General features: G+C 39.8%; 1 protein-coding gene across 1 annotated transcript in view; it reads left to right on the top strand.

Annotated features, from left to right (window-relative positions):
- CACNA2D3 (calcium voltage-gated channel auxiliary subunit alpha2delta 3) overlaps positions 1-12094 on the top strand; it is a 457522-nt gene extending 445428 nt beyond the window's left edge. The window contains exons 36-38 of the mRNA XM_062585399.1: positions 9629-9741; positions 10569-10651; positions 11679-12094. Of these exons, the coding sequence (XP_062441383.1) occupies positions 9629-9741; positions 10569-10651; positions 11679-11771 (289 nt within the window). The 3' untranslated portion in view covers positions 11772-12094. The remainder of the gene's footprint in view (positions 1-9628; positions 9742-10568; positions 10652-11678) is intronic.
- The last annotated feature ends 1663 nt before the right edge of the window (positions 12095-13757 follow it).

The raw sequence follows: 13757 nt of genomic DNA, 5'->3' as shown, positions 1-13757 counted from the left end.
CTGAGCTATGACTCTGCAAGTGCAATTCTTTTTTCATGCATACTATGCATGAATATAACAGAGGCAGGGAAAAAGACACTATCTGGCTAGATACGCCAGAAGTATCAAACTATGCTCCAGAAGAAAAAGATACTTGGAAGCTCACTACAGCATTCTCTGCCTATGAGCAGACTTAACCTATTTCTGCTGCAACAAAGTCCATATCTACTTTGTCCTAATTAAATCTAAACAAAACTTTGTGCAGAACGCATTTGTGAGAGTGCGCCTTTTCACTTTGTATGGTGTATGTGAAATGAGAAAGGAGGATGCTATAGAAGGAAGAGACGGGGATTCAGGCGGGGGATTGTACAGAGGGAAGAGAAAGATGAGGAAATGTGCAGCGGTCTCTTCTTGCAGACATGTGCAGCTCTTTCACTAGAAGACCTCGCAGCACTGACCGTGTGGTGCACCTGTGAGTACTCAGAGGCTGAAGGCCTAGGAGATACATGTGTCTGGCTTCGTGGCAACTCAGTCCATTAAAGTTTTCATAGCTTTCACAGTTACCCTTTTTTTCCCTCTCTCTCTCTGACAAGTAGTGTGCAATGGACTGCCTTTCTTAACTCCTTACTTCTCTACTCATGTCTTCCAAGCAGCCTTGAGAAGTGTAAATAGGAAACTGTGCACGCAAAGGTGGTGATTTCCACCCATTCATTGTGCACAGTTCAGCTCAGTAGTGCTATAAAGTGCAAATATGCCACTACTTAAAAGTTACCATAATATTACATATTAAGCAGGCAGCAATAAATATTAACCAAATGATAGACAGTAGCTGACAAAGTGACAGGATGCTTTGTAATGACAGGAGATTTAAAATGTTGAATGAATGTCATAATATATTCAGCTGAGCAGTAATATACATATCAAAGATGACTTGGAATAGGAAAACTTATTAAAATTGGAAAACATGGCAATGAATGTTTAAAGCTAGGCACACTTGTGAAGAATTGTTAATGCAAGGAAGTTCATTTCAATGAAATGTATGAATATATTCATATTAAAGTATCGTCTGATGAAAAACAATGCAAATAGGACACTGTTTAGTATACCACTAAATTATAGTATCAGGATTCCACATCTGTGGAATACAGGTGGAAATGATCTATGAAGAAATATTTAAATATCTGTGGAAAAACTAGTATTTATCTGTCATTGCTATCACTATAGTCTATACATAATGCTGAGAATCTCATTTTCACAATGAGAAAAAGATTGTGAACAAAACTGAACAAAAAATCTCTGCCCTTAAAGCACTTTCAGAAATCTCTACAATTGCAGCATTTTTTCTTGATAATAACCGAGAAACTATGCCATCCTGTTGTCATCATAGTTTTTGTTGGTATAGTTATATTGATTAGGAATATTAAGATATACAGATTTGTCAACATAAAACTAAAACTAAACTAAGCTGAAGAAGCACCATTTGGGTATTTGTAGTAATTTGTGTAATTTGCAATCTAAATTACAGTATTATATAATTACATTGGCAAGTTACTCTCATGCCATTTCGGCAAGTTATTCTTTGTCCTTACAAAATAATTTTCTGTATGAAGACCTCTGATCTGATCTGTTTTGTGCCAGTTACTGCGCTCTCTCCGTCGCCCTCTGTTACAAAGCAGTTCGTGGTGTGATCAGATAAGCCCAGATACCAGAAGTGAGCTCGTGTTCGTTCCAGGGTATGCACCTTGACGGATATTTAAAGTTTGAGGTATTACTGAGCTTGGTTTCATTGCAAAACTGTTGTGGTCATCTTTAAACCTAGTGGTCCAAAACTCTCCACTATCTCCTGTCCTCCTCGGGGAGGGTGATAAATTCCTCATTACACAAAGTACTTTTTTCATCCTCAATTCTATATACTCAGAGATTTTAGATGCCACATAACGTTTGTAATGTGTAGGTGGTAAAGTACTTTTACCTGAGCAATGGTTATTTGGGAGAAAGTATTCCCTGGTAGATAAGGCAAGCGTAAAGGCGCTGCCGGGGCTTGCTAGGCGGCGGTGCCGCTGCAGCCCTCTCGTGGGTGTCGGGCCTTCGGCAGGCGCCGGAGCGGTGCGGAGGATACCGCTCGCTTAGGTCCTCCCTTCCGCCTCTGCTCGGGGCCGGTGTGATGCACCGGCGTGGAGCTGCGCGGAAGCCAGGGAGGCTGCGCGTGGTGGCGTGGGGCCGGCTCGCGGGCCCGAGGCCGGGAGCTTATCTGTCCCTTTTACGTGAGAGAACCACTAGCTGTTTTCTTCATAGACTTTAGCTGTTCCAACTCTCAGAAATGTTGTTATTGGCATATGTGTTATTTTTTATAAAGTGCATTAAAGATATTCCATTCTCTACCCTCATTTATTTGAAAAAAACCCTAGTAGCTCAATTTTTGACCGTGATATAAACATCTCATTCATTCATTTAAAAAATGTGATAAGTGAGAGAAATGTGGGTTGGAAACGTAGCCAGCAGCCTGGAAAGCACATGAGAGCCGTTGGGAAACAGCACAGCGGATATCTGCATTTCGGCTGAATGGGTGAAGTTTGTTCCAGACCATTGGGGTCGAGTGTTTGCAACCAACAGTTATGTGAGTAACACATATTTGACTGTAGAGTGCACAACATTTTCCACGTACTGTATTCAGATGCTGATATGTTTCTTTTTTTCTTTAAAAAATAGAAGCAATCAAAACTGAGGGATATGAAATGTAATACCAAAGTAACAACTAATCTTAATTCAAAATGTTCAAAATTGGTTAATTCAGGTTTGCACTCAAAAAACACACTGAAGGGCCTAGAAGGAAACAGCTCTCAGAGAGTTATCTGTGTTCAGTACCATGGAAATTCAGGCTATTTTTTGAAGTCTTTGCAGTTGAAATTAGGTTGCCAATTTGAAAATATGGTCCTTAGTTTTTTCAGTTCCAACCGATCACAATGACAGTCTTTCATGCTTTGTAAAATTTCTATGATAGTAAAAGCAACAGCTTTTACCAGTAGGATTTATCTGTGTGGGTGAAACAACTGGAACCTAAAAAGTGGATTTTATTGCTCCTAAAAATAGTGATTGATATCATTGTATATGTGCAGCAGAGACATATGCTAACATCACAGTGGGATATTACTCTAATAATCCGAGTCCAAGTCTCACAGTCATCACTGCAGCAGTAAGTAATAGTCTAAAAGATTTCCTACAGTCATTATAGGGGGGAAAAAAAGAGAGAGAGAGAGAATACACACCTGCTCTTTTCCCCCCCTTGGATCAGGCTGTTAAAGCTCATGAACATGTAATTAAATATGAATCTTAATAGTCGTTTAAAAGTTTATAGGATTAAAATCCCACCTAAGCCATGTATGCACTGGGAGCACATACCCTACTGCTTAGCATGTGCCATTATTAGCACACATATAACGGAAGCATATTTTTATAAAATTTGAAAAAGTATCAGTTGCTTGTAAAATACTCCATATAGATCAGTAATTCTTACTCCTGAAAGTGTATGGTTTAAAACAGTGCACAAGAGTGAAGTATTTCTCGTCACAAAACAAGAACTGATTTTTAACTGGAAACGCTCAGCAATGTTTTAAAATAAGCTGAGTTGGTTTTAGTGCTGGTGCCATACTCCAGTCCTTCCAGAATTACATAGAAGTTTTCCATTCTGCCAGATAAGGGGAAGGCATTTCCTCCAAATTTGTAGCTACTCAGGTGTAGGCTTATCCTAAAAGTACTTTCAGAGTTCCTCATTGCTTGTTCTTCCTTTTTTTCCCCCTCAAATACTTCACAGCCTTTGTTGCCTGAAAAAAAGAAGGGGAAAGTGGATCTGAAAATCAGGCAATACTGAGTGCTCTTTGGAGGTTTGTTACCATCCTCCGTGGTTGAAAGGAGTCATGTTGCTGGTACCAGCTAGGGGCAGCATGGTTGTAAGCCAGGGAAAGGAAAATTGTTTTGTGCAGGTGACCAATAAATTATGGCACTGGGGATCCCTGGTCTCAGCAGTCTGGTATGACACTATTCTCCTACAGCTGTCTGCCCCCCCCTTCAGCCCCGTAAACGTGTGCTGCGTTCAGTATTTTTCCGCAGAAGTGAGTGGGGGTATGCCTGTGGCTATGTAACTAACTGCCTTCCTAGGAGGCAGGGAGACCTCGGGGCTATGTATTCCGTTTGCGTCCTCTCCAAAATTACTACCAAGGGACAAAGAAATGGATCACCTCTCCTGCGTGGAAATACGAAGTTGTTTAACAGTAGTATTGATTTCCTTTGATAAGAGATGCTGTAGTTAAACAGCAGAGAGTAAAGAGCTTAAAGGTTAAGTTAGTTTAGCTGAATAAGACACATCTCTTGCATGTCTGGAATTGAATTAGCTCAGCGTTGTCTGTTGTGGATCCAGCTGCATCAGGAAAGAAAATCTGAAGCCTTCAGAGACAGCACACTGAACCCGGCATGTACTGATTTTGCCCCTTTTGACTCAGGTGGTTACGGTGAAGCACTAACCAGCGGCGTTAAGCGTTAGTGGAAATAAGGGACTTACAGAAGCGCATGATGGATATTGAAGTTGTCTGGTAAACTTGTCGTCTTGCTTCAGGCCATGTGACGGCCTCATGACGAGAGCAGCCGGGGTGGAGAAAGGGGCTAGCTCTGCCTTGCTACCACCGGGCCCGTTCTCGTCGGGGTGGGAGATGATCCCTCATCCCTGCGGGGGCAGGCGGCAGCCAGTAACCTCTTCCCTTCCATCCCTTTCCCACAGGCTCCAGATACCGCTCGTCCTAGCTCCCCTGCCCCTCTCCCCCTTCCCAGGTCCTTGGCAGTGCCTTGCCGACACGTTGTCACCCCGTTCAGAAGCCACAAGCTGAAGGGGAGGGAGAATGCGGCGGGAGGACCTCACGGTGCAGCAAGGGCAGCGCGGGCTCCCTCCCGGCGCCTGTGCTGCTCCGAGGCTGTGCGCTATCCAGTCCTCCCTACCGGAGGAAGGAATCTTACACCCGGGGAAAGAAGCGACAAGTTTGAAATGAGTTTATTTGAAACCATAGTTTGTGGAAGGAATTATTATAATGTGACGTAATATAACTGTATGAAAGCTTTGCTATATACAAGCAAAAGGAAGAGACTCAAATATTAAAATGTCAGGATCAAGTGTCTAGAAGTCTTAAAATTAGACTTTTAGAACAGTGTAGTCTGCACTTGACTGTAGGCACCGAGGTTAGCGCAGTTTAGGATGCTTTTCTTTGCAGGGCCACTACGCAGCGATGAAGGAGAGAGACAGACAGACAGACTCCCGCAGAGGGTGGCTGAGCCCGCCGAAGCCTGCGCTCCGCGTGCGCCCGCTGCAGAGCTCTACACGCGTTGCGTGCGTAAGGGTAGCTGGTGTGACTGTCCCCCGAGACGTGCGTTACAGGCCTGTTATGATACCTGCCAAATTCTATGTTGCTCTAAGAAATAAGAAAAAAATGGTTCTCTGCGGGAAGAGTCCTTTGGCCACCAGGCACACAAGCTGTGTGAATGCACTCATAGCTCGCTTATTAAAAGTGTGCTTTATTGTCGTGCCTTCATAAGCACCGCTTCAGCAAATGTAATTATGAATGCGGCTGTACTTGAATTCTGACTTTTTTCCTGTCTCATTCCACAATGAGAACTTAATTTTCAAGGAACAGGTTACTAAATACTTGCATTTTTGAGCATTTTTTTACTATTTTCAAATAAAATATGAAGCTGTTTATTTCAAACTTATTTGTGTGGAATTTGTCCAAACATTTTAATATGGGCTGGTACAGAAATAGGCTAGAAAGGAACAGATAAATGGTGTGAAATCTAAGAACACTGTTGTCTAATGCTGTGACTCAAAGTGCAGATTTTCTTTCAGGTTTCCTCTCTATTCTAGTTTGCTCTTGATTAACAAAATAGTTTGACATTACTAGATTTTCTTTCTCCTTCTCTCTCTACCCCCTTCAAGTGTTAAATTTCTTCCTTCCTCACCTTCTCTTTGAAAGCAAAGTGAAGAGGCAGTTTGTGCTCAAGTCTGTTCTGAGCCTTTGGACCTGCACTTTAAATAAACCAAACTTGGTGAGGAATGGATGAAAGATGGAGCAGAAATTATTAATAAGGTTCTTATTGACTCAGTGTGGCTTCAATATAGCAGGAACCACAGCAGTTTATTATGTTTTATATATGGAGAAGGATGCAAGGCTCGCTCTCTGCTATCACTGTCAAATGATGGTGATGATATTGCTGTAAAGGAAGAGGTTTGACTCAAAAGATTTACATTACTTGATGTAAAAAAAAGTTTTACCCTTTAAATATGAAACATTCTCCATAAATATTAAACATATATAGGATTAAACATAGGCTCTCTTCTGATTGTTAAAGTGATAATAGAGTTCAGTAACCACCCTCACACTATCACTGATAGTTGCTTCCATATTACCAGTGACACAAATGAGAGTAGAAGCCAGCTGGTGGCTTAGCAATGCTTTTTGTAATATAAACTTTATTAACTCACAGTAGAACTTACTTAAAAGACAAGATCATTTTCATTACTTTGTCAGCAACTTTCTTATTTCCCACTGCAGCCACGGAAGCTGTTTTGCTGGAGGTTTTTCTCCCTCACAACTAAGTCTTGGTGCATGCAACAAGACATTTTGGTTGCATATTGCAATGTTTAAAGGACTTTGTTCTGACTGGGTTTCTGCCCCTTTTATCTTCTGCGAATGCTCAGTTGCTGAGACTGGCTGACAGTAACATTCACTCAAAATGAATTTGAAAGACGTACGCACATGTCACCACAGAAAGTGAATTTTAAACCAAAGCAGAAGCCCTGCTGCTGGGCCGCTGGTGTGCTGTATCCAGTTCGGGCATGGAAGCAGTGCCCTGTGAATTATCCAGCTAGTTACAGAGTAACTGCGGTGCTTAATGTTTGGCAGAAACATGTTTGTATTGATCCAGTGATAAGTTTTTCTATTAAGTTCTTAATGGTTTTACTGATTTTCTAAAAGTCTGTTTTATATTCATTTACTGCTTGTGGCAGATAACATTTTGTATTGGGTTTACCCATTATATGGTGCATGAGAAGCTAGTTCTCATTTTCCATTTTGCAAGATATTTGTCAATATATTATTATGTCTCTGGAAAATACTGCTGCAGTGGGCCAAAGGTTTTATCTTTTTATGGCCCTTTAGATGACAGTCACAAGTCCTATGGCAATCACCACAAGCCTAGGCATCGTAGAAATGTCTGTAGTAGATAGACGGGGAGACTGTAAATGTTTTGGAATAGTCACTGTTTGGTAAACTGAACCAGTGTACTTGGTAGAAGTTTATCATACAATTACAAATGTAGAGAGGTTGTTTGAAACTTTTAACTGAATATATTGCTCTGTGCATTTCCTTTAGTTCATAATTTCCATAAATGCAGGCACATAGAAAATACCCCAAATTATCAAGTCTAGTAATGTTTTCTAGAGCATCTTGTTCCTACTGACCTTTGTAGCTTCTGACTGTACTCTGCATCAGAGCTCGTTAGTGAAAACTTCCTCCTGGGTTAAAGCCCTTTTTGTTTCATCCCAGCTGAGCAAAATGATAGGAGAAGCTCCCAAATCGTTCTCTTTCTCTCTTCTTTGGAGAAGCAATATCCTGCAATGCATGGCCTGTGTGCCGTACCAGAGCAGTCAGTTAAAAAAAAGAATTAAACAGCAAATGTGTCCACCTTTCATGAAATGTCGCCTTTAAGCCTGGTCATCTGGCACAAGCTTTCTCACAGGCTTCAGAGTTCCCCTGGGGGCTGCAAAGGGGACTTGCACAAAATGGCTTTCGGTCAGGCAGACCTTAGGTTTGAGAGTTACTCCCCGCTCCCCCAGAAGAGGAATGAATCGTTTAGCAACCAGTAATTGTGTCAACACTTTTTGTCTTTCAGGTCCTCTTCTGAGCTAGAGATACAATAAATATAAGTTTCAGAACGCATAAAATCCGAGTCGTGCCAATTTCTGAGAATAAAATGAAATAGGCTTTTTTGTCCTTCAGTGTTTGGTTTTTTTGATTAATTTTTTTGGGGGAAATTCATGCAGTACAATTTTGATGTTATTCTCTGTTAAAGATTTTCCCTCCTTTCCTTTTATTGGCCCCATTTCTCCCACACACAAATCCGCAAAGCCGCAGATGCTCCATTACAATGATGTCAGTCTTGCTACATGCTCCAGCTGTTTGTAGGTACATTTATAAAGTTCAGCCTTTTACACTGTGCCATAAATGTATATTTCATGTATAAACATAAAGCTAACATATTGCAGATCACTCTAAGTGTAATTTTAATGGAGGTTCAGTAAGTTTAAAAAATACTGAAAAGTGTTTAATCTTTCCGTTGGCAACGTTTTTACAGCGGGTTTTCCAATTATTTTTTTTTGTAAGCTAGGTTCAAATATTTCCCACCCCCTTCAGTATTTCATCTTCTGTGATTTTTGGAAAAAGCGAGGAGTTATTTTAGTAAGACAATATGTATTTTAAGTAAAGATGTCTGAGGGAAAATATTTTTCTCTCCACATCTTATTGGTGCTCAAACCCTCAGTTAACGTTCTGTACATTTCCATGTGTAGAAACACCTCATTCCTGGAAGTGTCAGATTTCAATGATATTCTCCATTGCAGATATTTTGTTGATATTTATAAATTCTTAAATAAAGTCTTTAAAAATTATCAAGGATTGTGTCTGAGCCATAAAGCCTTTGTCTCTGTTGTGTCCTGAATTTCAAAGAATGGGCTGAACAGTGTCTATTTAGCTCTAGCTCCACCCGCTTTTTCCCTCTGGCATGTGCTTAAGAGTCTCCTTCACCAAAATTGTGAGGTTTCCTTGGATTGGGCCTGCGGGCTCATTCCCTGGGCTCCCGTGGGTGCTGTCCTCCTTATGAGCAATGACCTTATCCCTCTGTCTTCTGAGTTGCCTACTTCATCTTAATTTAAATGTAGTGCAGAGTTATCACCGTATTAGTACCATATAATTGTCATTAGTCTAAAATAAATCTACTCACTTAGGAAGATTTTAAGGCTTAATCTCTGTTTTGTCGGCTTAGTAATATAATGACCCTCAAGAGGCCAGATGAAAGTGGAGATCTTTTCCAGTGGTTCATGTTGTTTCATGCAAGATCCAGGGAGAATAAAGTCCTTAATGTGATTTAGAGGCAAAAGTTGGGGACTGTGAGTTAGCAGTATCTGGCTGCAGAAGAACCTTCATTATTTTTCAGATCTGTTTCATGTTTACTTAAAAATTCCAGAGCATAATTACATAGCTAGAAGTTCATTACGGAGCAAAGATTCGGTGCTGAAATAAAAAAAAAAATACATATTCCTTGAGTCCCAGTTCCAGGTGACAGGCTTTAGCGTCTCAGCAGTCTGTTGCTATACCTGTGTACTTCTCAGCATCATGTACATCTCAAAATGGGCACCAATATTTTATGAACTGAGGCAGCATTGCCCACGACTCTCTACTTCTGCAAGGTGTAGATATATGGTATGACATACAGAGTCAATGGGGTTTGTGAATATAGCACAAGTGTTGCTGACATGTTTGAACAAGCATAACAAAGGCTCTTGCTGAGAAATGCAGTAGATATCACGGTTAATTGTTCTCTCTTTGATTTGCAGGTCTTTTGTTATCCAGCAAATCCCAAGCAGCAATCTCTTCATGGTGGTAGTAGACAATGAATGCTTCTGTGATTCTGTTCCACCAATTACCATGGCACCTATAGAGATAAGGTATATCCTTTTATTGGCAAAATTGCCAGAAAACAAGAGACTAAAGATGTGAATATTGAATACATAGAAATTTACCTCACATGACTCAAGAACTCAAAGGGTACCTCATCAGCCATCATAGATGGCTTTGCTGTTTGAAACTGAGCCAGCTGAGAGTGCATTCTTACTTATTTACAAGGAGACCTCACATTTTCAGGCATTTAGAACAGCCAATACAAATGAAGTAAAAACAGTTATATACATATTTAAGTACCACAATGTCACTCTGCCAATCTTTAGATAGCTAAAATCTTTGAAAGAAGGCCCTAAGTATGTAAATTCATTCTGAAAATGGAGGTCCTAACACTGGAACTTCCTACAGTATAAACATCTTTATATTTTAGGGCTGGACTGGAGCATTAAAATGTTTCAGAATCCTGCTTTCAAAAAATGTAAAAACGTCGTGTGTGGCACAGTATATATAGCACCTGACTTTTTGTTGCAGCACTTTTTATTCTGTGCTGCACAGTAATTCCAGATTTATTTCCTTGCATAAATTGGAATGTATCAAAAGTAGCCTGGAGTGTGTTTTTATTGCGGACTTGTTATTGAAAGGCCAGGTTAGCAGTGCAAGTGCAAATGAGATGGTCTAAAGTAAAGATCACTGGGAAGTAAGCACTAGAATTACCTTCCTTTTCTCGTGTTGACAACACACAGCACCTTGGGCTTTTGAAGGAGTGGGAAAAGGAAGGTGCTGAAAGATGTGCTATATCTTCATTTCAAAGCACTTAGATGAACTCAAGATGTTTAAATGTAATGTTCAGGAGATCTTTCCTTAACTACCTTGTACATAATGAATCCCTTAAATGTGAACGTTTAAAATCTCAGAAGATTAGAAGACGTCCAGAATCTTGTCATGGATTTCACCCTGAAGTAAGTTTCTATCTGCTGGTTTTTTTTTTGTTTTTTTTTTTTTTTTTTGATTTTTTTTTTCTTTTGGATGCTAGTAGCTGAATTATTAAAAAAGAATTAGGAAATTTCACCTTCTAACTTGGAACACAGTAAGTGGAGCAAGGAACCTTGTAATCGCTGCAAATCTTTTCTAGAACTCCTGTAGGCAGTGTCTTATCTTGCTGCTTTTATAGGCATTTTTGTGTCATACAAGAGAGTGTGGTAGGATGTGAACACAGACCGGCAGCCAGGAGCATTGGAGAGCTTGCTTTGGCACTGGCCACAAGATTCCTCATTAGAGATGGTCAGGAACCTTGTGCTGGAATGCTTTTTTACACTGGAAAAGATCCATTTGTCAAAACTGAAATGAGAGAGAGGAGAAGGAGACTCCACAGAACAAAGCCTGTAGGATGAGGCCAGTGTAACACACCAAGGAATTAGGAAACTAGTATTTATTTCCTTGCTGCAGATGAGAGAGATGTCCATAGGATATGGGACAAACTTAGCTCCTGAAGCAGTTACTAGCTTCAGTATCTTGACTGTCATACTATGGCCGTTATGTTTACACATAGTTTTGCTTGGGAGGGATCACCACCCAGGGCATGTTAAATATTCTGTGTTCTACATAGTACTCTTATTTGTATAGTGCCAAGGAGATCTGGTAGAGACCAAGACATGATTAGAGTAGCTTGTATGGCCTGTGTTCTTAAAGACAAAATTTTACTCCAGAATAACTTCATTCAGTGCCTTTGGTGTTGAAACACAGTGGAGAATGAGACCTAAAATATGAGGAGGGAGGAGATGGTGTAATGCTGATTGATCCTGTTCACTTTCAGATTACAATCTAAATTTGTGCAAATGAAGATGTGTACCTGTATTATTTCCTGTCTTTATTTTATGTTTTCTGTAGCTTATATGAATTTCTCCTGCCTGTGTACTTTGATAAACTTCTGTATGTCGTAATTGAGAGTAATAGTTTGTCTTTATTTTGCTTTGTTTTTGTCTTTAGGAAAATGCAAGAGAATGCGGTGGTGTCCTACGCCTTAGTGCTAAACCTCCTCTTGTTCTGCTTCCTCTGTTTTTGACAATTTTCTCAAGGTGACGTTGACTGATGTGTACAATTGGCATGCTAATACATGGAAAAACTGTGAACTGGGAAATGGTGCAACATTAAGGACATGAAATATAGTCAGAGCATCAGCATTTCATGATTTTAAACTGTTGGTGATGTAAATTCTTAAAGATATGTTGAAAAAAAGATTTATCTTTTTACTTTGCAAGCCATGCAGATGTGAATTTGGCATTTGGTAGTCATGATTCATAAGAAAAGGACTTGGTAGGTAGACAGAGGTGACCATTGCTTTGTCCCATTGAAAATAATTTAAAACTGTGTACTTTTTTCCAATAAAGTATATTAAAATCACAGCTTCAGAGCGTATTCTAAGTATGGTAGTGTATTTGTTCCATTAATTAATAATGGGAAAGGAATAAAATAAGTGAAAGTTGTTTGTTTATGGTATTAGCCTCTTTCTAAAAGATTCAGAGGATAAAATAAAGAGCTAGCTTTTATAATAAGGAAGAGTAGCTTTTATAACAATTAAACAAGGAAACACATGCACTTGTATGAAGCAGAATAGGTAATATGCATTGCTAATTTGTAGTGAAGTTTTTCTTTCTGGAAATAGCCATAAAGCGTTGGAACCACATTCAGAAAGTGAGTCAAAGCCTTTTCCCTAACTTGGGCCAACCTTAGATCGAATTGGTTGATTTGGTTGCAGATGGTAAATTAAATACTACTTTTCATCTTCTGCAATTTATGGGAAGATCCATAAAATAACCAATATAAAGGGATCATGGTGTTCTGCTCTACAGACTGTGTGTCAGCAAGGGCAAGTTCCTGATGAGGAAACAGGTGAGCAGAGAAAGCTTGACTTACAGCACAGCTGAGCTGCCAGAACTCATCACGGTTTTCACTGAGGCTGACCCTCCACGGTCAAGGATTAATACCGATACTCCTGAATGCTAGTCCCTACATTCCCCTGTGAAAGGAGAAGAAGATGATGAAGAAAATATTTTGGATTTTTTTTAAGAACCCTAAACAAAAAGGGATTTATACACTGAGGGATATTTCCTTAGTAGAATGAGTTCCCTCTTGCAATTACTAGTAATGTCCTTATTGTGGATGTGTTTGGAAGGATTCTTTGAAATAAGATAATCTTGTGATAGATCATTTGAAGTTTTTGTAAGTAGAGTTTCCTACCTGTGGGAACGAGTGAATTTCCCTAACTGGGAAAAAGAATGCCTTAACATTAGATAAATGCTGAGCAAATTTCCTGTATATCCTAGGTGAGAGCAGGAAGCTAAAGCCACTGAGAGAGGGGCTTTGTCTTAAGCAAGACTATCCAGTTCGTAAGTGGAAGACTAGTAAAATAAAATTTCTACTTTAATGCTGTAATGAATTTAGATGCACTGCTACTTCCTCCGGTTCTGAAACCGCACAGGTCTTTGTACTCATAATTTTTTCTCACCTCTTTTTAAGAGTGTTTCCTTGCAGACCTCCCTGTCCTTCCTCTTTGGTCTCACAATCACTCACTAGAGGAATAATTTTCCAGCTGATGCTGAGTCAATCTGTCGTCCTAACGACACGCTCTGCTTACTAAGGTAATTGGGAATTCGTGGCACTTTCTGCACTTGGGCTTATACAGAGAGCCTGCAGCTCTTTGCTGGGGTTTTCTCTGAGGTCTGTACCCTCCACCGTTCTCTCCAAAATTAGTCTCAGTGTTTTATGAATAAAGCACTTGGTGCTCTGATTTTTTTTCTCGGTTTGCAGAATGCACAGCTCTACAACCTGTAGCCCTCAACGTGCTCCTGTAAGTCTGAAGCTTGATTTTTTTCTCAGTAGGACTAAAGTGAGAAATATTCACAAACCAGCACAGTCCAGGTGATTTTTCCTTGTTAGTAGAAAAGGAAAAGAAAAATCTTTCTCATTAGCAACAATGAAAATCTGTGCATACAAACACCTATCCTGTTTGATGTGTAAATCATTACTGCTCTTACAAGGAAAAGAAGTATATTAAAGGAGAAAATT

The sequence above is a fragment of the Rhea pennata genome, chromosome 12 (genome assembly GCF_028389875.1).
Source record: "Rhea pennata isolate bPtePen1 chromosome 12, bPtePen1.pri, whole genome shotgun sequence".
Classification (NCBI taxonomy): Eukaryota; Metazoa; Chordata; class Aves; order Rheiformes; family Rheidae; genus Rhea; species Rhea pennata.
This window is presented reverse-complemented; position numbering and strand designations above follow the sequence as displayed.